At 35.7% G+C, this 23,124-nt stretch overlaps 1 protein-coding gene across 3 annotated transcripts in view; it reads left to right on the top strand.

Moving 5' to 3' along the window:
• The window catches only part of MARK1 (microtubule affinity regulating kinase 1), a gene marked incomplete at its 5' end in the record, with an annotated part of 116,616 nt that overhangs the window by 61,491 nt on the left and 32,001 nt on the right, over window positions 1–23,124 (top strand). For all 3 annotated transcript variants that reach the window (XM_080824421.1, XM_080824420.1, XM_080824419.1), the window contains 6 exons: window positions 3,610–3,658; window positions 4,895–4,960; window positions 8,691–8,761; window positions 13,469–13,525; window positions 17,573–17,809; window positions 17,897–18,016. In XM_080824421.1, the coding sequence (XP_080680547.1) occupies window positions 3,610–3,658; window positions 4,895–4,960; window positions 8,691–8,761; window positions 13,469–13,525; window positions 17,573–17,809; window positions 17,897–18,016 (600 nt within the window). The remainder of the gene's footprint in view (window positions 1–3,609; window positions 3,659–4,894; window positions 4,961–8,690; window positions 8,762–13,468; window positions 13,526–17,572; window positions 17,810–17,896; window positions 18,017–23,124) is intronic.

Here is a 23,124-nt window from a genome sequence, read left to right as displayed (position 1 = left end):
CCGTCAAGTACAGAATGGGGGTGGAGGGCAAATTAGGTGGAAGGTGTATATACACCACGATCAAAAAATGAAGTTTCTGGGTATTTAGGGAAACATGTCAAGAATATTCATTGTAACACGGATTGCAATAGTGAAAATATATAAATAAGTTAAGCATCCTCAACAGAACAGTGTATAAACTGGTTTCTTCTTATAATGGAACACAGCAATTCCAGTAAATGAACCAGATCTATACACAACAGAGATAGGACAAAGAAACATTATGTTGGAAAAAAAATAAGCTTAGAGAAATAATTTCAATATGACTCCATTTATATAAGGTTTGAAACACAAAAAAGTAATATTGCCATTTATATAAGTAATATTGCTATTTATATATATACATACAGAAAATTATAAAAGTATGTAGCTTGTTATATTCCAGCCTTAGGGCTGTGGTTATATCTAGGGTGGGAAGGAAAAAAAAGAGGTGGGGATGAGTTTCTGGCTATGCCTATAATGATTAATGTCCCAACAGTGTTTTCTTAAATAAAATTATTAATTAAATATTCATGGGCGCCTGGGTGGCTCAGTCAGTTGGTCATCTGACTCAGTATTGGCTCAGGTCATGATCTCAGGGTTGTGAGACTGAGCCCCGCACCAGGCTTTGCACTCAGTGCGGAGTCTGCCTGAAATTCTCTCCCCCTTCTTCTCCCTCTATTCCTCCTTCTGCTTGCATGTGTGCTCTCTCTCTCTCTCTCTCTCTATATATATATATATATATATAATAAATAAAATCTTAAACGTAAAAAATTGTAAATTTGAAATACATAATTTTATTAAAAATAATAAAATATTATGAAAATATGGCAGAATATTAGCATAAGTTGTTTATTTAATCTTGGTTGTGGAGAGGTAGGTGCTATATTTATTTTTGTACTTTTTTTTTAATTTAATTTTTTTTTCAGTGTTCCAAAATTTATTGTTTATGTACTACACCCAGTGCTCCATGCAATATGTGCCCTCCTTAATACCCACCACTGGGCTCACCCAACCCCCTACCCCCTCCCCTCCAAAGCCCTCAGTTTGTTTCTCAGAGTCCACAGTCTCTCATGGTTTGTCTCCCCCTCTGATTTTCCCCACTTCTCTTCTCCTCTCCATCTCTCAATGTCCTTCATGTTTTTCTGTACTTTTTAACAAATTTGAAATACTTCATAATTCAAAAAGTGAATGAAGAACATTCATTCCAGGAAGAGGGGGAACAGCTTGTGCAAAGGCCCTGAGTAGAGAGGGATCTTAGCAAGCTCACCTGAGAAGGATGCTGGTTGGCTTGAGTGAAATCCGTCTAGGAGACATCCATCTAGTTGTTATCTAGAGTATCATGAGATAAGCATGGTAAGGTAAGCAAGATCTTGATTTTCAAGGCCTGGTAGCCCATGTTGAAGATTATGGGTTTTGTGCTAATGGCACTGGGAAACCGCCAGTGGATCTGAAATAGAGTAGTGTTGTGTGGATAATGAACTGGAGGATGGGAGTATAGAAAAGGAATTGCAGAATGGTTGTTTACAGAGACCTGTGGAATCCAGTGTTGCCTGTGTGGATGGATAGAGGTGACTGAGGTGAGATGAATTTTGGAGGTCAAGTCAATAGGTCTTGATGATTTATGTGAACATGAATACATTTGCTTTCATTTTCTGTTTATTGATGTACAGTTTTTAATTGTTAAAGTTACATGATCATAGATTTCATTACTATTTATTTATAAATATGTATGTATGTGCACACACACATACAGAGAGAGACTTACGTACTGCCTGCATTTCGGTATGCCAATTATCAAGGATCGTTGGAACAAGATTTCTGCGGTAGATAAGCCTTAAGTAGGTTTTTCCACTGGTGTTAAAGCTTTTGAGGCATATCAACACATTATATTTCTGTTTTTTAGCTTGTGTTAAAATATACATAAGATTTATTGTTTTAACCATTTTTAAAAGTAAGTACAGTGGTATCAAGTACATTTACATTATTGTGCAGTCATCACCACCATCCAACTCCAGAACTTTCTTCTTCTTCCCTAACTGAAAGCTCTGTGCCCATTAAACAATAAACCTTTATTCCTCTGTCACTCCAGGCTCTGGCTACCTTCTATGTCTATTAGTTTGACTAACTTATCTAGGTACCTGATATGCACGTGGAATCACATGGTTTTCTCCTTCAGTGACTGGTTGATTGCATTTAATATGATGTTCTCAAGGATTTTTCATGTTATAGTGTATGTCAGAATTTCTTTCATTTTTAAGAGCGAATATTATTCCATTGTATGGATATACCACAATTTGTTCATTCATTCCTCGGTGGACACTTGGGTTGCTTCTACCATTTAGCTGTTGTGAATAATACCATTGTATTATCATAACATGGGTATACAATACCTGTTTGAGTCTCTGCTTTCAGTCTTTTAGATACATACACTTTAACCACATCCTTGCCAAGATTTATTATTTACTGTTTTTTCTTTTCTTTTAAATTTAGTAGTGGCCATCCTGAGTCTGAGGTGTTATCTCACTGTGATTTTGATTTGCATTTACCTTGTGATTAATCATGTTGAGCATTTTTTCGTGTTCTTCCTGGCCATTTGTCTATCTTCCTTGGAGAAATGTCACCTCTGAAAGCATCAACTTTACATTTATTCTGATAAAACATATGTCATAATAAAGAATTTTTGGAATATCATCATTTATTCTATTTTCTTGAATTGGGCCCTTGATTTTGAGCTTAACATGTTCTCAAAGACAACATAGAGGGGGAAAAAATGCCAGGTCAGACTTTTAAAAAATGGGCCCTATATTATAAAATAAAAGGAATGGAATTTTTAACATTTGTGTTTCAAAAAGTGACTGATTTTCAGTATGCTTTGGTTTTATATAAAGTGGTAAGTATAGGGGTGCCTGGGTGGCTCAGTGTCATGATCTCAAGGTCCCGGGATCGAACCCCACATCCTGCTCTCTGCTAAGTGGGGAGCCTGCTTCTCCCTCTCCCTCTGCCTGCTTCTCTGCCTACTTGTGATCTCTCTGTCTGTCAAATAAATAAAATCTTTTTTAAAAAGTAGTAAATATATTTTATCATCCTTTACTGCTATTATATAAGTTTTCCTAAAAATGCTACTGAAAATAGTTTTGTTTCCTTTTCAAATTTTATTTAATGTAGGTTTATATCATTTAATCTTTCATAAAGTGTCTGATCAGCCAGTAGAGATGACTAAAGAATCAGGACTCCCCTCCCTGCCCCCAAGGAATATTGGTTTTGGGTAAAAATTATGTGGAGGATTGTTTAGTTTCATTTCTACAGAGTTTTTCTCTTATTCGCAGTAATGAAGAGTAGTCAAATAAAAATGTTAAGTTTTATGGTATATGGTGTATTCACACATACATGCACATAGAACCATCTGAATTCATCTTGTTAAAATTGTCTCGGATATCAAGTGTCAGCAAAGTTAGAGTTGAGCCTGAGGAACAAATCTCTTGTTTCTTTCTTAGCTCATTACCAGGATCTCCTAGTGTCTTGTAAGAAGATGAATTTCTTCAAGTGAATAATTTTAACAGAAATATGTCTACCTGTTTTCTTTAACAGTTGTTTCGAGAAGTACGAATAATGAAGATATTGAATCATCCTAATATAGGTATGAAATTTACATATACAATTAATGATGAAGTATATTCTTTAATTTGAAGCTATTTGAAAAGATAGAATTTTAAGGATGTTCTTTATAAAAAGAGTGATAACCTGAGAAAGTGATATTTTTGGTAAAAAATAGATTATAAAGAAGTCAATTGAAGGCTGCAGATAGCTATTTTCTACTACCTTGCTGTCTTATGCTATCCACTAAAATAATACATGTGACTTGGGGTTAATGCATATGAATATTTTTTGTATCTCCTTACTAAATTGTTCTAAACAGCGATTGGATGCCATTGAGGTATTTATAAGAAATGAATTCCAGATAATTTTGATAAAATGCTTTTGGATTTGACTGTAGTTTATAGGCAAAATCACTAACTTGAATTTTTAAGAAAATAGAATTTATTTCAGTTTTAGTTTACTTATTCCCTACATTTACAAATAAATATATTGAGTACATAGGAAGTCATTGGATTGTAAGAAGTAAAAAGTAATTTTTCTTTTAATCTGCTCATTTTCTTAACTCTTATTTCTTTTACACTTAAAAAATCTTATGTTTGGGGCACCTCGGTGGCTCAGTGGGTTAAAGCCTCTGCCTTCAGCTCGGGTCGTGATCCCAGAGTCCTGGGATCGAGCCCTGCATCAGGCTCTCTGCTCAACGGGGAGCCTGCTTCCTCCTCTCTCTCTGCCTGCTTGTGATCTATGTCTGTCAAATTAAAAAAAAACAAAAAACCTCTTATGTTTATTAGAGTCATTAATGTGATTATTTATGATATATAATTTCAACTACATAACTGATAACTTGGTAGCTGTTTAACCAGAAACTTTTGTAACACCACATAATTATAGAATTTTTTTGTTTCTCTACCAAAGATTGTTTAACATTTTATGATAAGCTCATTATAATACAGTCTCCTTATAAGCTTTAGTTAAAATTTTGTTATTCTGATTTTAAGCTTTTCCTTTTTATTATATTATTCTCATTAGAAAAAGTAATGATTTTTTAACCCCAGAAACTTAACTCTTTTGAGCCAGCAGTTGGTTCCAAATCACTTTGTGGTAAGTAGTTTTCCTCCATAGTAGTAATAACCCTTGAGAGAATTGTTCAGTTTAAAATTATAATTAATGATTTTTAGTAAATACTCAAATTTTCCCTTGGCTTAGGGAAAATTTATACTTAAAGTAGATCGGGTATGTGCTAATAATTACAAGTTATATCTCTAATTTCTTTTTTCAGTAAAATTGTTTGAAGTTATTGAAACAGAGAAGACCCTCTATTTAGTCATGGAGTACGCGAGTGGGGGTAAGGATGAGAGGGATGGAAAAGTTATCTTTGATGAGACAATACAGAATTATCAACACCTGAAGGTTCATTGTAACACTTATGTCTTCACTGTTGTTAATGAATGTATAGTTTTATTAAAATACCTTTAAATGATATATCTTAAGTAAAATTCAGTGTTTACTCTCAAGACCCATTGATCCTACATTTAAAAGTCAGATTTTGGCTCAGTTAAAAATTGCCTAGGGACATTTTTCTAAACTTTAAATTTGCATTGGTATCAATGAATGTTTTGATTCTCTTGTCTAAATATTATATTATTGTGATTAGAAGCACTTTGCTATAAAGAAATCTCAAATTCACAATGTATTTAATAAAGTTTATAGTAAAAGCATGTTCTAGGGCAGATCTTTATTTCATTGATTGTTCATATATGACAGATTCTCAATATACATGCATTTTCAAGATAATCCATAAAATGTTTCAATTTAAACAAGTATTGAGTTATACATGTTATAAGTTAGAAAACTGAGTTGACAGAAGTAAGATGTGTTTGCAGAATATAATATATACCTTGACTACATAGTGTCAAAACTAAGAGTGGTTTTTAAACATTGATATATAATAGAAAATTATTTTCATCTTCTGAACTTTCCTTCAATGAGAGGTACGTCTGCTCAAAATCACTATAGTGTTAAGCATAAGACTTTCTTAGAAACACGTTTAAAATTTTTTGGAGTTAAATCATTTAATAACTAAAAAAAGAATGTTTAAAGGCTTTAAGCAGTTGAAGAATTAAGAGGTTAAGCAAATAAAAAAGAGGGAGGGCAGCTGAAATTAATTAAACCACTTTGACTAATTAACTTTTTTGCTAATCAATAGAAAAACTTAGGGTCGAATTTAGTGTTGAGTCCTTTTAGCTAATAAAAGTGTATAGATTCTTATGGTAATTCAGATTTTATGTAAGTTGGATAAAGAGAATTTATTCTAGTCTTTTGTATCTAAACTATGTATTTTTATACTGTTTCTTAGATTTCCAAAAATGTTTACTACAAATATTACATATATTTTAATAGCTTTTTCTGTTTCTAGTGTAGATTGAAAGTTTTAGTAGGTTTGGTTTTTTGCAAAGCCTTTTCTCAACCTTAAAGTATTTTGATGTAGGTTTTTTGACTTAACCTGAAAACCTATGTCATTAAGGTTTATTATTACAGGATTTTAAAAATATATTAATACAGCCATGTGAATTTGCATAAAACATAGTTCTATAATAAAATCAGTGAACCTACAGAGATACCACATAATGAACTGTTTCTTTTTTTCTATCCTTTAGTTAGATTTATATAACAGTTTGTCAGCGTGGGAACCCTGGGTGATATTTTTAGTTCAGTAGGACTCTTTTTTTCCCTTTTACTGATCTGAAGTCTAGAGAAAGGGGCTAGACATGCTTTGATAGGAGAAATTACTTACCGCTAAAAATCGGTGGACGCTTCTGATTTTATGAAGGTCCACCACAAGGCTGTGTTAATATTAACATGTATGCTGTTTAACGATAGATGGTAAGTACAGTCAACTCTCTATTGGTGCTAATGAAGGGGAGCAATGGCTGGGGTAGTAGAGAGCACATGGGGTCATCACTGCTCTCCTTCAGTAGCAGAGTTAGGAGAGGCCCTGGGGTGCAGTCTGCAGAGGTGTATACTAGAATTCAGCCCAAACCAGGTGCTCTCTCATTCCATTCTAACTCCTAGTGATGAGTTTTCTTTGAGTCTGGCCCATCAGTGACCCTTTCACAAAACGATCATGGCTCTGTGGTGGCGAATCTAGAATGATTTCCTTATCTTTTTACTCTATAAATGGCAAGGTAACTTATATAATCAACATTTAGTATTTTTCCTCTGAAATTTCTAGACATTTTAGGATTGACTCTGACATGAATAAAGAGTCAAACAGCTGCCTCTTTGTCAGGAGTATTTTGTTCAGTTGATTTTGGCTCACTAACAGAGCAAGAGATCTTTGGTGATTAGGTACGCAGGGAACTCATTTATGATTCTGAACCATATTTAATCCAAAAGAGCCTATTAAAAGTAGGTGTCGGGGCTGCTCTGGAATGGTGTGTTGATTCCCTCTTTCATTCATGCAAACAATATTTATTAAATGTTTCTGTGCACCGATGTTACTCTGGTGCTGGGAAACACATGGGTGAGCAAAGACACAGTCCCGCCCTCGAGAAGATTACATTCTTCGGGGGAAGCAAATCACAAGCAAACAGTATATACAATAAGTGAAGGACTAAGTCTTGTAAACACCTGGGGTGCGGATGTTCTGGGCAGGACTCAAGAGCAGTCCATATTTTTGAACTCTTGCATACATCTTTCCCAGCCTAAACTCACATATCTAGAATTAACTACTGTGATGGGTCGACCAGAGCATCCATTCCTTTCTGATTTCATCATCCCATTCAATCATTTAAGTATGCTTGATATCATATGTTGTCTCACATTCTAGATGTATTAGTTTCATCTGACATACATCATTACATATTTGGTTTTTACTTATATATTTATAGGATTGATATTGAATATATATACAATTTTCTGTATACTTAGACGCAAATATTTAATTTATTGAGTGCTTACTATATGCCAGTTACTGTGCTAAGCACGTGCGTTATTTCGTTTAATCCTTAAAACAGCCATGTGAGATAGGCACTGCTAGAAACTGGGTCTTAATAAAGTTAAGAAATCTTCCCAATATCTCCCAGTAGCTACTTGGGGCTAAACCAGGATTCATACCAAAATGGGTCTGATTCTAAAGCTTGGGTTTTAACCACTTTGCTGTATTTATAAGAACTCTTTAAGCCACTTTGTGAGTTTTTAATATACATGTATATCTATATGGTGTATATTATAAGGACATAAAAAATAAATTTCTCCCTTACACTGAGATTTTTTTTAATATTGTAACTAAATATTAATTTGCCTTTTTTTACTAGTATTGACTAGAGAATAATGAAAAAACTTCAGATATGTAAAATTATGGATCTAATAGGAAATTTCTGTACTTTCTAGTTTAAATTATTTCAGCAAGTATGTATTGTCTATCCACTTTGTGTTCTCTCATGGGGATAGGGCAGATATGATAACTGAAGCTCATTTGGAGTAATGGGAGATGCACACAGGATGGTTTAATTCTGTGTGCGTACTTAAAAGTACCAAAATAGATGAGATGAGTATTGTGAGAATAGCATAGTCAGAGTATAGGAAGGGAGTGGCTGAAATCAATGTGAATGGAAGTAGTGAGAAGGAGTTTGGCCAAGACTCCATGACATGTAGAATTTAAAAGAGAGAGATCCAGTGTAATATGACTTTTGTTACTTTGTCTGACATGTAGGTTCCAAATACAAAGCCAAATGGAATTTTTTGATTGCTCATACTGTGGCTTCCCTTTATTAGAATGGATAATAAAGAGTTGACTGTATATTTGTGTAATACTTGAAATCAGAAAGCAAGTTTTTTCGGTTATGTTTTTATGACTTATTTTTAAGAGTTTTGCTAAATCATAAGCTGCTACAGATCCTCAATTCTATGTGTAGTTTTTCCCTTCATGTAATAGTTTGTGATTTATGTAAAACTAGCAGAAAATTGTGGGCCAAAAGCTTCTCTAAAAACAAGGCAAAAACTTGACATTGCTTATATTGTTAACTTGAAAAATTTATGTATATTTTACTGCCTGCTTTACCTTTCTGATTCAGGTGAAGTATTTGATTACTTAGTTGCCCATGGAAGAATGAAAGAAAAAGAGGCCCGTGCAAAATTTAGGCAGGTATGGAAAGTAGTTTTTAACTTTGTTTTGCTAATGTTTTTAGTGATATACAATGGACAGTATCACAAATTGGACTTCAGAGTACATGGTATTTTAAAAAGAAAAATTCCTGCTTTCTTATACTTTTTAAGAATGGGAAACTGAAAAAGAAATTTGTTCTTCCTGAATTTAAATTTAAGGTAGTTGCATATGGTTATTTTTAGAAGATCATAAATAGTGAAATGTTTATAGGTGAGTGTCATTAATTCATTGATAGTTTTGGAAATATAGATGAAGAAAGAAAAGAAATACTTAATCCTTTACCCAGTAATTATTATCAAGTATTATTAGCTTTATGTATTTAGTATATATGCATAGTGCTTAGAGACATTACTGTATTTTCCTTTGTCATTAAAGATGTCTTGATATTAGAACTCATACCTTTTGGATTTAAAGACTGTGGCCAGTTTTATTTAGTCAAGTGGGCAAAAAACCTTATAGATGTAGTAGAAGACTATGGCAAGATGTGTGTATTTCTGGTTCAAATGGAACATGGCTTGTTAGAGAAATTATAAAATAAGGAAAAATAATTTAAGTTCATCTAGGATTTTACTTCAAATTTTTAGGAATGAAGTAATTAACATACATTATAAGTTACCATAGAAATGACAAATAATGAGTTGTAAATTATTCATAAATTTTTTGAAGTAAAATTTCAGCAGGCAACTTGCTGTAGCCGAAACTTTACCTTAGAGAATTTAAAATATTTCATTTAAAAATAGCTCAGTACTGGGGCACCTGGGTAGCTTAGTTGTTAAGTATCTGCCTTCGGCTCAGGTCAGGATCCCAGGGTCCTAGGATTGAGCCCCACATTGGGCTCCCTGCTCAGAAGGAAGCCTGCTTCTCCCTCTCCCACTGCCCCTACTTGTGTTCCCACTCTCGCTGTGTCTCTCTCTGTCAAATAAATAAATAAAATCTTAAAAAAAAAATAGCTTAGTACTTCTGTAAACGTGGGTACTGATTCTCTAGTTAAAGGGGTCCTGTGATCAATCAGTTGGGGAAACACTGAATATGGCTATAGGGTCTTCCTCTAAGGGATGTTACATATATGTTAACAGATAAACAATTAGAAAAAGTTGAAAGTTCTGGAGGAGAGGGAAGAAAAAACCTGTTTCACCTTTTTTTGACATAGTATTCTCCAAATTGATCCCAAAGTGTTTGTCTGATAAAACTCTGTTGTTGCTATCTCACAGAGTTATTACTTTTTGGAACATAATTTGTGAGATGCTATGTACCAAAGATAGGCATACCCCCCCTTTGATTCAGGATAGATTCCTAGAAACTTCATCCTAAAATACCTGAAATCTAAAGACAACCAGTAAGGAGGACGGAATGTTGAAGACCTGCGTGGGGTTCAGCCACTTCCTGTTCTTCTGGCCCCCGGGATGGAGGTTCACCTTGACTGAAGCCCTGGTCATCACCTTCAATGTCATCGTTCTTTCAGTATCAGTCATGCAGTCGTAGTTAGGAGCCGACCAGCATGAAAATTACACTTGACGTTGAATATTTCCCCTGGAATCTGCTACTACCCTAGTTCTTTTTAGTCACCTGGCTGTATTTATTTACTGAAATCATACTGTGTGGAGAAAACTGTGTTGGGTGCTCTGGAATTAGAGAAGTGACAATGCCTGCTGTTAGAGTGAATTTGCCCATCTTTCCCGATGGCTGGAACACAGACGTTTTCATAAAGATCCAAATAATTACAAATTGGCTCTTTTTAAAAATGAAGTTTGAATTATTCTTTGAAATACTCTTCATGTTGCAGAGGTTGAGTGTCAAATGCTATTTAAAATGTCATATAATAGGGAATATTTTCCTTATTAAATATTAAATGTATTTACTATCTGTATGTCTTCCTTTGGAATTAAAAAGGTAACTAACTCATCTTTTTAAAAACCAGGGATGCAGACATACACAATTTAGTAGTCATTTGACAAAGGGTTATATTTATTCTTAAATTTGCTTTTGAGGTACCTAGTTTTCTTTATAAATGTAATGAAGATGATAAATGTACACTTTTGGGTTTTTTGCTCTGTATCATGAATTATTTTTTTTAAATATTAACAGTTTAGGAATGTACTGTGTTATCAAGTGTATACACATATATGTCCTTGCCTCTATTGCTGGATACAGCCAGAGACAATTCAAGAGCACTTCAATACCCATGGACCGTGCAGTGCCACTGCATTCCTGATATTCGAAGGACCTGAAAGAAAATTACAATATTGATTCAACTCTTCCAATATCAAGGCTACTACTTAAGGCTTGGGAATTCCTGACTCAATTATAAATTAATTGCAAAGCAACCCAACCTTTGCACCTCATGGCAGAACACTGACAGGTCTGAATTTAGGGTCAGTGCAGGGTTGATTGTAAATCATGTTTTCGAGACCCATAAAGGAACAGTCATAAGGAAGTTCCTACAGCCAACTTAATGAGGTACAGAATGTTTTGGAATGGGAGGATCTGGCCATAGAACAATACAATAAGTTTTAGGCTTGTGCATGGGGACTCTAGCAGTGAATCAGATAGAAGGCAAAAATTGTACCCTGTGGGGTAAGTTTAGCAACATTATAAGCCACCACATTTAATTGATAGAAGTCAGAGGTCATAGAGTTTGGGGAGAATGAAATGCTTGATACAGAGCATTCTCTTAATTATCTTTCTGTTCTTAAGGTTTTAACACTCAGGAGATTTTTATCCCAGAAATGCCTGTAGAACTGCTTTCATGGAGACCATTCTGTCTAGTGTTGAAATGCATATTTGTTAACCAAGTCATGTATCTATAACATGCTTCACTGTTACCAAGACAAAGTGACTTGAAAACCAGTATTACTAAAAATAGCGTTGCAGGGTATTCATTAAGATGCATTATATTTACATGTAAGTGTGTATATCTCTTGGCAAATAAATGTGTTTTAATGGAAATTGGATATTAGATTTTAAAGTATATTGCTTAAGGAGACTAATACTTACAAATATTTGTTATAAGATTCTGCTGTTTGGGGGGATTTACACTTCAAATTGATCATAATCATTCACAACTGCTCTGCTTAAAAACATCTAGTGGTTCTGTAGTACCTGCTTGGTTTGGAATTCAAGAGACTTTTACCAACCTGTCAACGCTTACTCCCACTACTACCATTTTCCCACCTACTTTTCAAATACATTGTGTAGCCTCACCCTCAGTGCATTTCACCACCTTACCCCTGCCTTGCCATCACCAGATGGCCACATCTTCAAATGCTGCTGTCATTCAGGATGGCTTAGATCAAATATCCCATACTCCAGACAGCATTTCTAACAGAAAGTGTTCTTTATTTGATGTGATTCCCCTCACTTCTTTGTGCCTCTGCTTCTATGATTCTGCCTTGTACGGTGGTTGCTCATATACATGTTCTGTACATTGTTTCTCCTGATCAGACTTTCAGCTCCTAAGGGCAGGGTCCGTGTAGTGTTCATTTTGTGTTCCCCTGGCAACCAGCACATTTTCTTGCACATAGCAGGTACTCAATAAACTAACTTTTGAATCAAAATGAACTCATTGAATTACATATTACTCATTGTGTGTAGATTTTGTTTCGAATTCATGTTTCTGTCTGAACCATTTTAATATATGTTAGAATACTGTACTGAGCGATCAGTCTCACTTCTACTTTGAAGGTTTTTTTAAACCCATATTTTTATCAGCATGGTCATACTTCACATCATCTTTAGACTTTAAAAAATCTCACTTCTATCTCCATTTGTAAATGCCTAACCAATACTCAGCATTCATATTGTGTTTCCATTTAACTGAATCCACAGGATCGAATGTTCTGCTGTGCATTAAAATGGCCGTCCTCCTGTAGATCAGCTGTAACTACGTGTAAAAATAGTTCTTACCTTGATTGCTATCTGATTCTTTCCATTTCTCTATTTTATGTAGTGAACAGCTATCAAAGAAGTCTTTATAAGCTATTTCTCACTTGTATCTTTGGCTCCTACTGTTGGTTTCCATCTTGTTCAGTCGTTGTCCACAAAGAGCCCTATGTAACACTTAAAAATTCCAGTTGCATACAAAATCTAGTTAAGGGTAGAATACTTTGCTTGACTGACCTAATAAGAGGCTTAAGATTAAATTTCATTTCCCTCCCTTTTTTTTTCTTTTTTGATAATTGAGTTTCATCTTAAGGCTGAACGATTTTCCCATTTCTTTATATATGAACAAATATAGGACAATGCCACATACCCCACTGCTAAGTTCTTAGTAAATTGGCCTTGCTTAAAAAACGGGCCTTGGACACATTTGATTATAATTCCTAAAATAGACGGGTTCATGTGTTCCAAAGCTCTTATCCCAACATTGGGATAAACCACTGATCAGAACTGCAAACTATATACACTTGATTATGTCTGTGAGTAGAAAAATGTAACAGCCCACAGAAATCTTCATAGACTCTGACAAAGAAATATTTTAACAAGAGAATGCTGCTTATCTACACTGTCCACATTTAAAAGTGAACTTTTCCTCATTTTAACTCTATTCAGAACTGAAGGAACAGGGAGATTATTTAATACTACTTTGAAATCTAAGTTGGTAATTTATCTCATTTGGAGAATGGGGGAAAATTGCAGTGTTTTTACCGTAAAATAATTATGCATCTTTTATCCAAATATTTATTTTAGATTGTGTCTGCTGTACAGTATTGCCATCAAAAGTGCATTGTTCACCGTGATCTTAAGGTAAGCCACTGATTTTATAACAAGATGTCTTAATCACAAACAGATGTTTTGTAATACCGGAGCCATCTCTGTTGCTGAGTTGTGCCAGGAGCTCCAAGGAAGGAGTTTTTACTTAATCCTCATAGCAACATCATGAAAAGTGATATTTTCACTGAGAAAATGAAGAAAATAGGATGAGAAGTTATCTAACATTGAAGGCTAGATGATTTGATTCACTATCAATAAGCTTGTTTTAATAGGTAAATGCGCAACTTTGTCCCCAGCTAAAAATGCCCGAGATCCATTCAGTCAGAAGCAAGGTGGGGACGCAGGACCAGGTCTGTCTGCGGCAGGTCTGCCCGGGTCCATTCTCCACACTAGAGCTCAGAGAAACGGGAAGTCTCTCACATGTTTTTGCGAACATCAAATGCATGTGATGAGTATAAACTAGCATACTTTGGAATAAGACATTGAGACAGTCAAGAAAGGTTTGTGGCAGTGAGCATGGGAGCACAGGTATCTCTTTAAGGTCCTCTTTCATTCCAGAAGGATTGCTGGATTGGGTAGCAGTTCTCCTTTTTGTTTTTTGAGGAACCTCCATCATTTTTCCCATAATGGCTCTGCCAGCTTACATTCCCACCAGCTATACTGGGGTGCCCATTTGTTTTGCCGACTTGTTCTCTTTTATAGTTTTGATGGTAGCCATCCTTACCGGTGGAAAGTGTTACCTGATTTTGGTTGTGATTTATGGTTCCCTGATGCTCAGTGATGCTGAACATACCTGTCATGTACCTATTGAGTCATGTACCTATTGGCCACGTGTATATCTTCTTTGGAAAAATGTTTAGGGACTTTTGCTCATTTTTTAATTGTGGTGTTTGGGGGGTTTTTTTGGCTACTGAGTTATATGAGTTCCTTATATATTTTGGATATTAATCCTTTATTAGTTGTAGAGTTTGCAAATATTTCTCCCAATCCATAGGTTACCTTCTTGTTGATGCTTTCCTTTACTATGCAGAAGCTTTTTACTATAAATGAAGTCTCATTTATTTTTGCTTTGGCTGCCTGAGCCTTTAGTATCATATTCAAAAATTAATAATACTGCATTGAATACTGGGAAATTTGCATAAGAGGATAGATTTATCTATGTGGATGTGGTCTCATCACACACACAAAAATAACTAAGTGAGGAGGTGGTAAGTTAATTAGCTTGGCTGTTGTAATCATTTCACTACGTATATAAAATCATTGTATTATTGTACACCTTAAGTATATATACCATTTTCATTTAAAAATATCAAATAGGAGCGCCTGGGTGGCTCATTTGGTTGAGCATCCAACTCTTGATTTTGGCTCGGGTCATGGTCTTGGAGATGTGAGATCCAACCCCACATGGGTTGACTCCTGCTCAGTGGGGAGTCTGCTTGATGATTCTCTGTCTTCCTCTCCCTTTCCCCCTTCCCCTGTTTGCACATTCTCTTTCACTATCTCTCCCTCAATAAATAAATAAATTTTAAAAAGAGATGGTATGGCCAAATAGGTATGCTTTTTTTTTTTCTTTTATGAAAGTAGAAAGTCCTGGAACTAAAATACTTGTCTTTTTTTTTTTTTCCTTTTTCTCTCTTCCTCCCAAGTTAACTTTCATCGTTCCTTACGTAGGAACCTCTTTTTCTTTTTTTACTTTTCTCCCCATGACTTCTATCAGTTACTCTAGCACTGGTCTGCATTATACTTAAAAATACTGTCTTAAGGCGTGCCTGGGTGGCTCAGTTGGCTAAGCATCTGACTCCTGATCTCTGGGTCATGAGTTCAAGCCCCAGGGGGCTCCACACTGGCCTTGGAGCCTACTTTAAAAAAAAGAAAAATTGTCTTAAGCACCTGTCAGAAGTCTAAATCCTGTACTTTGGCTCCATTTTTCTGAGCTTGCAGATTTTCTACTGCTCCAAGATTTTCTGTTTCTTAGTTTCCTCTAACTATTTTAAGGAGAAATCACTTCCACAGACAAAGAGAAAGCAGAGGACTGTTCCCCTGGCTGTGTGTTTGACACCCAGCCTATCATCTAATTTCTTATATGAACAGAAATCTGGGAAAAAAAAAAAATCATGTTCAACACCCTGAGGTTACCTCCAGTCTGGGGCATGGGGTTTCCCCTGCACTCCTGGAGCAGACCTCAGCGTCCCTTGAGCTTTGCCCTGGCGAGGCAGCCAGCCAGACCTCTTCCCAGAGACTAGCAAAGTCCAGCTTGCTCACACATGGTCTCAGAAACTTACAGTGACCAGACCCTTACATTAGAACATCAAAATAACCTGGTTTTGTCACCCAGCCCATAAATGTTAGGATTTAAGATAAATCTTCCAAACGTATGTGCTGTGACAATATATTAATGTCATAAACGTCACCTCATTATTATCACATATTTTGGGGTGTTAGATGTATGTCCGTTTTTCTTTTTTAATTAAATTAAATTTAATTTTGTGTGTGTGTGTGTGTATTCCAGAATTCATTGTTTATGCACCACACCCAGTGCTCCATGCAATACGTGCCCTCCTTAACACCCACCACCAGACTCACCCAACCCCCCACCCTCCTGTCCTCCAGAACCCTCAATTTGTTTCTCAGAGTCCACAGTCTCTCATGGTTTGTCTCACCTCTGATTTCCCCCAATTCACTTTTCCTTTCCTTCTCCTAATGTCCTCCATGTTACTCCTTATGCTCCAAAGTAAGTGCAACCATATGATAATTGACTCTCTCTGCTTGACTTATTTCACTCAGCATAGTCTCCTCCAGTTCTGTCCATGTTGACACAAAACTCTATGGTCAAATAATCTTCGACAAAGCAGGAAAAAATATACAGTGGAAAAAAGACAGTCTGTACCTCCATTTTTCAAAACAGATATCCCAAGCTAGCATACCTTCACAGAAAAGGAGGGCAAGGGTGGGAAGAGCTGTGTGGTGGGCAGAGTGCCTGGCTCTCTAGCGATACACGGAGCTCTGGTTTTACTCCTTTCTGTAACCCCATAAAACACATCGACAAAATATATATACAATTTTCTTAATCCATCCGTTATAAAAGAGTTTCAAGCAAAACATGACAAAAAAGAAAGCCTTTATTGAATTGTTTAGATTTACAAAAGGCTCATTTAAAACTTTTTTTTTTTTTTTAATGATTCTGATTTAGGATTTTGGAAAACCAGCATCCAAAAATATATGGGTGGAAATCACTGCTTTCTACCAAAATATACCTGCAGAAGAGCATCTAGTTTTAGAACAACAAAAGGAAATTTAAAACAAACAAGGTCTAGTGAAGGCACTACTGTATTGTTTTGTTTTACTGAAAGAACAGAAGTTTGCTGAGGAGGCATTCTGTAAGAGAGGACAAAGGATTGAATTCAGTAGTCGCAGGACCCCTGGCTGGCAGTTATTTTAGGTATACTCTTGAGCTCAGCACTAACCTACAATGCTCTACTAAAATAGAAAACTTTTGAGTAAACTTGTTCATTTAAGCCCAAGAAGGGTTCGTGTTATGTCAACTTATATTTTTTAAAATAGGTCATATTAAGGTACAGTCCCAGGATGTTTCTTAGCATGAAGAAAAAAAATGGGTTTAAAATAATAGTGGAGGAAAAACTGTTTTCAGTAACTTTTCTCAAATAGTTGCAGATACACCTGTAAACGAGAGCTTTCCTTTTATAGTGCTAAAATTTCATCTCATATAAATGTGATTCTGAACAGTTATGCATCAAGCACCATGCTGGGATTCTAAATTTGATATTACGCTTAAAAATGAGAAGGAAGAGGGGCCCCTGGGTGGCTCAGTCTGGTGAGCTTCAAACTCTTGATTTCGGCTCAGGTCATGATCTCGGGGTCCTGAGAATGAGCCCTCCGTGGGGTTCCATGCTAGGCTCCCCTACACCCCGGGTCACACGTGCATGCTTGCTCTCTCTCTTGGAAAAAAAAAAAAAGAGAGAGAGAGAAGCAAGAAATATATGTTGAGATCTGAAATAGTTGTAATAAATTTTTTGTTTTATGTAGACATTTACATTATCCTTTTTATTATTTTCCTCTTAGGCTGAAAACCTTCTCCTTGATGCTGATATGAATATTAAAATTGCTGACTTTGGTTTTAGTAATGAATTTACAGTCGGGAACAAATTGGACACATTTTGTGGAAGCCCGCCCTATGCTGCCCCTGAGCTTTTCCAAGGAAAGAAGTACGATGGGCCTGAGGTGGACGTGTGGAGCCTCGGTGTCATTCTCTATACACTAGTCAGTGGCTCCTTGCCCTTTGATGGCCAGAATTTGAAGGTATCCGTGAAGTCCGCTACTGGTGTTTTATATCCAAGCATGATAGTTTCAGTAGTCAGTTCTGAGTGCTTCCTTTGCCTTTTCAAGGAACTGCGGGAGCGAGTCCTGAGAGGGAAGTACCGTATTCCCTTCTACATGTCCACTGACTGTGAAAATCTTCTGAAGAAATTATTGGTGCTGAATCCAATAAAGAGAGGCAGCTTAGAAGTAAGTAATTTTTTGTACTCCAGATTTAAAACTTAACAATTAAAGTATTCTAAGAACTGAAGAGCATTTTAAATCAAATTTTTCCCCTAGTTTAGTTTGGTTTGGGAAGTTGACAAGTTGTGTAATTTGTTTAGAGCTAGGGAAGGTGACGTGATTCTTTCACTATACAAAAGTTGTTACAGTTAGTTTCTTTAAAGATGGTTATCCCTTCTTTGCCCTGCAATGAAGTATTAAATTAAAACAACATAAAGATAGGAATAAGATTGACTTTTCATTAGAGGAGGAGGAAAACCTGGCCTTTGTCAGAAATTGCTTGCTCCAATACAGGAACCTTGGGTGTAGGTGTATAGGTATTTCAAAGATTAAAAAAAAAAAAAGATAATGGAAGTTCTAATCCAGTGAATATTTCATGACCGTATCTGAAATTAGAAGCTGATTAAAAATTTTAAAGAAACCTCTCAATACCAGTACAGAAAATTTAGTTTAAGTAGAACATACTGGAAACAGGAATTTCCTTTCTTAACGCACTGTTCCGTTGCCTACCTACGTTCCACATGTGAGGTTATTTATAATGGATGCTATTATGCTACTCTAAATGTATATTATGCTATTCTAAATGTACCAACTACGTTATAGCCAAATAACACCAAAGTGTCTAACCTTTTCCTTCCGACACTACAATTAAACAACTTATTTTCTACGTATTTCATCCAGCTATTTCTAAGGCTGTTTTAACCAACAGCAAATTTTAACTTCAGAGATCCAGCATATACGGTTCCCTAGCATTTTGGTTGTTTTTTTCTTTTTTTTCTTCTTCTTCTTTTTTTTTTTTTTTTTTTGTCTTCATTTATTTGCCTTAATAGATGGGGTAGAAAATTCAGAGAATTAACCCCATTTAAACTCTATTTTTTAGTGTAGCGATGGGGCTTTCTGGCACAGACTCCGTGCTAGGTAGAAGGCAGCCTTATAGTGAGCCATCCCTGTGGACAGAGCTCTTGGGTTCATTTGGGCTTTGTAATGTTATTTCCACAAATATATTCCACTAAAAGATATAATATGTTTTGGTGGAAGTTAAGGGATGGTGACTTCTATTGGGAAATTATTTTAAATGCTCTATGTCAGTGAATTACATATCAGATACTTTTTGCTGACTTATTTGTTTAAATGCAATTAGTTCATTACCATAATTTTGTGGGTTTTTTTTTTCCTTTGGGCGTAAAAGGATATGTTAGTAATGTTTTCATAGAAAGGCCTATGAAATAGAAAAGAATTCTTTCATGTTACTGCTTCTCTAAACTTGTTTTTGACCATTATTCATAGGAAGTTATGTGAAATAGTGAAAAAGTTAAAATCGTTGACTCTCGTATCAATTCTAAAATTTTATGGCAATAGGGTCACCTGGCTGGCTCAGTTGGAGGAATGTGCGACTCTTGATCTTGGGGTCATGAGTTCAAGCCCCACATTGGGTATAGAGCTCACTTAATTTAAATTAAAAAAAAAAAAAGACTTTAAAAAATAAATAAAATTTTATGGCAACATAAATCTTTCTTTTTTTTTTTTTAAACATAAATCTTTCTTAATCCTGCTTTATGGCCCACTTTTATCATAGGAACCTAGTTTACCTGAATATCATTTAATAAAATGTCCAGAGTTGAGGCATCAGCACAGCTAATGAGAAGAACAAAAAGAATATACAAAAATTATTATTAAAGATGTTACAAATCTCTTAGTATGTCTAAGTATGTAGTCACTTAGTGATTAATTTACAGTAGCCACATATTTAAGTCTTCATCCGTAGCATTAAAATGCAGAGGACTAAAGTATCAGAATTCTGGGTTGTTTAAAAGCCAAATTATTATATTAAAACATTTGATCATCAGAATCTCAGCTTGATGTATTTGAGTATAGTGTAGAACCTTCTGTTCCAGCTTATCAAAAATAAGTTTTCCAGCCACAGAACTGTGAGTCTACAGTGGAAATATTATCATAATATTGCAGATACCACTGTACAAAGGCCGGTCTGCTTCACAGTTCCCAGAAATAAATTTCCGGAGAAACCTGACACTGTTTTAAAAAAAAAGGGAAGAAAGATTTCTTACACCAAACCTTGAGAAACTCCCCTTGAAATAGCAATGATGTCAAAAATTATTTTAGTCTTCTTTTATTTTTCATACCAACTTTAGTAGCAGCTGTACAGCAAGAAAAATCCCTAAGCTCTAAAAAATAGCTATTTTCAAAACACCAGTCTTGAGCGTGTAAACGTAAATTTTTGTACAGTAGTAATGTTTCATGTCAAGTTGCATTCTTTTTTTTCTTTTAACTTCAAAGTTTTGGGTTATGTGCTTTCTACTTTATCATAAACATGATCTCCTTCTGTGCCAGTAGCAGTGTTGTTCCCTTTGGCTTATGTACCCCTACTTGTTGCACCTTCGAGTTGTTTCCATTGTTTTTTACTAAAAATAATATGATACACTTTTTTCCCCTTTGGGACATATGCTTAGATATATTCTCCAGAGTGTCATTAGTGCGCCAAAGAGTATAAACAGTCTGATAGGTCTTCTGCATTCATTGCTAAAAATTGTGTGACCTAAGACATTTGAAGGTATCTGTTCACATTTGATTCACTATTCGATCTAATAATTTCTAGTATTTGATGCCTGTATGGTAGTTATATAGTTTGTCATAATTGCTTTGATTTGTATATATTTCATCAGAGATAATGCCTAATATTTTTAATGACCAGGTTAACTTTGCTTCTTTACATATAAGCTCTGTGTCTCTGAATTGCTTGTCTAATGGAATCTGATTAATCAGCCTTCGAAATCTGTATCAGCTTTGTACATTTTAACGTGAAATATCTCCTCTGTTAATTCTTCTATTTTTTTAAAATGGAACTTTATGTATTTTGGGGGTGTTAACTTGAGTATCAAGAGTCACTGATGAGAGCAAACACTAGTCTTTCTTCATTATATAATTTGTTAATATTGAAATTCAACTTAAAGAATTTTATGAGGCTATTTATTATCTTACTAAACTTTTCGTTTAACTCAAATATCCTCCTGTTGCTTCTTAAATACAACTACATCCTTTATTAAGATCTTCCTTAAAGCCTTCTATGTTAAGTAACTTATTTATCCCCCATGAAAATAAAATGAATGAAATTAGTTTCACACTCTACTTGCTTGACCTATTGCCATCTCTAGAACTAAGCAGTTGCATACATTTTTTCCTTTTGTACATGTGAACGCTGGCAGAGCTTGTTCATTGCAGTAATAATGGGAGGGATAGAATCACATATGATTTTAAAAAGATTTGTGTTTTATGTTATACACTAATTTTTTTTCCTATTTTTTGGAATATTGTTGTGTTTTTTATTAGAAAAAAACTGATAATTTTTTTTCTGCTATCCCTTCTATGTACGTCTTCTTTAATTTTTCCAGTCCTTAACCAGAGTCAACTGTGTTACCTTTCAAAATAATGCAAAATTTGAGTCTAAGGCAAAGCTCCTCCTTATCGCCCTTTCTATGTGTCCTCCTCAAAAAAGTATTTATTTGTGCTTTAATACCTTTTCAGCTGCCGCTAAGATGATCTTAAAAATCTTGCTTGTGTCTCCCCAATACAAGAGGCAATAAAGCAAATAATAATCTTTTTTTAATGCAAGATTTCTAAGTACAGATTAAGAAGCTTATGATGAATACAGAGGTTGAAACCGTTTAAGAAAAATTATTTCCATCTGGCTGTCCTAAAGTCCACAAATTTTTAATGTGCACCTACACTTTAGGTAGGGTGTTTATTTCCATTGTTAATTTATTTCTTCATATTTCATCTGAATCAGTTATTTTGATAGAAATTCTCAACAAGTAGTCCTCTATGTTCATTGGCAGGGGTGGCTAGAGTAAACGCTCTCTTGTTCAGTTTGGAATCTTGTTTGACCTCTTGTTTCTCATTTTGAGATTTCTCAGGGGCACCTTTCTGGCTCAGTCAGTGGAGCATATGACTCTTGATCTCGGGGTTGTGAGTTCAAGCCCCATACCGGGCGTAGAGATTACTTAAAAAAAGAAGAGAGAGAGCGATCTCAAATGAAATCTAAAATGGGTTCGTTTATTCAGCTGGTCTAGTGCACTTTGCTGGCCTGGTGATTGGTACCCTGCCTGAAACCACACAACAAGGTTTTCATGAATATCCTCCCCCTACCCCCCGCCGCCCTGTCACGCAGCACCTCCATTTCTGGGGGCGTTTTTGCCTTGGCATCAGTGCAAACTCTGGTTCCCACGGAAGAATTTTGTATGGGCATGATGTTCACACAACTAAGGCTGCTTCTCCATGGGTCTCCTCTCGCATACATCCATATTTTGTTGCTCTCTGTACCTTACCCCTGGAAAAGACCTTCACATTTGGAATTAATAGAGTGAATGTCCTTGCATGTTCTTTAAGCAGATTTCCTTCCCCACCTTTTTCTTGCTTTGAAATCCAGCTATTTCTGTGAGACAGACTCTTCTAAATGGACTCCTGGCAATCCCCAGTGACGATGGCAAGAAGAGAGAACAGCAAAACCCTGTCCCTTCTGTCCTCGCTGCCCTGTTGTCTTTCCTTATCGCTGCTGGGATTTTCCCACTTTCCCTGGATCTGCCTTGCCTCGGATCTAACTTTGCATGAGGGTGAGCGGGGTCAGGGCTCCTGCGGCGTTTCCTCAGATTGTTCTTCTCACGGTGCAATTTCTAAAATGCTGCATATCATCCTTATTAATAAAAAAGAACATTTCTCTATCGCCTGTCAGATCACGTTTAAATGCATCACCTGAAGAGACCGTGTCTCCCACTCTTTCATTGCTTTGGTTCTGAGTCAGAGCTGCCTCGCTGTGTCCTCCTGACATCCCTCTGCCTCGACTCTCCCACCGATCCAGATACGACTGGTATCCCCAGAGTCACTTCAGATTCTGCCTCCTTATGATTCCTTTCCTGGAAATCCCAGCCCGTACTGCAAGTTGCCCTTTTGTTCTTTAGTAATATCCACTGCTAACAGCACAGTTTTGAATACTTAATTCTGTTGTGTGTTCAGATTATGTCAGCTCTCATGAGTAAATCTTTTTCCCCCAAATAAAAGACAAG

The sequence above is a fragment of the Martes martes genome (genome assembly GCF_963455335.1).
Source record: "Martes martes genome assembly, chromosome: 15".
NCBI classification, from domain to species: Eukaryota; Metazoa; Chordata; class Mammalia; order Carnivora; family Mustelidae; genus Martes; species Martes martes.
Note: the sequence above shows the minus strand (reverse complement) of the source record. Positions and strands in the feature narration are given on the sequence as shown.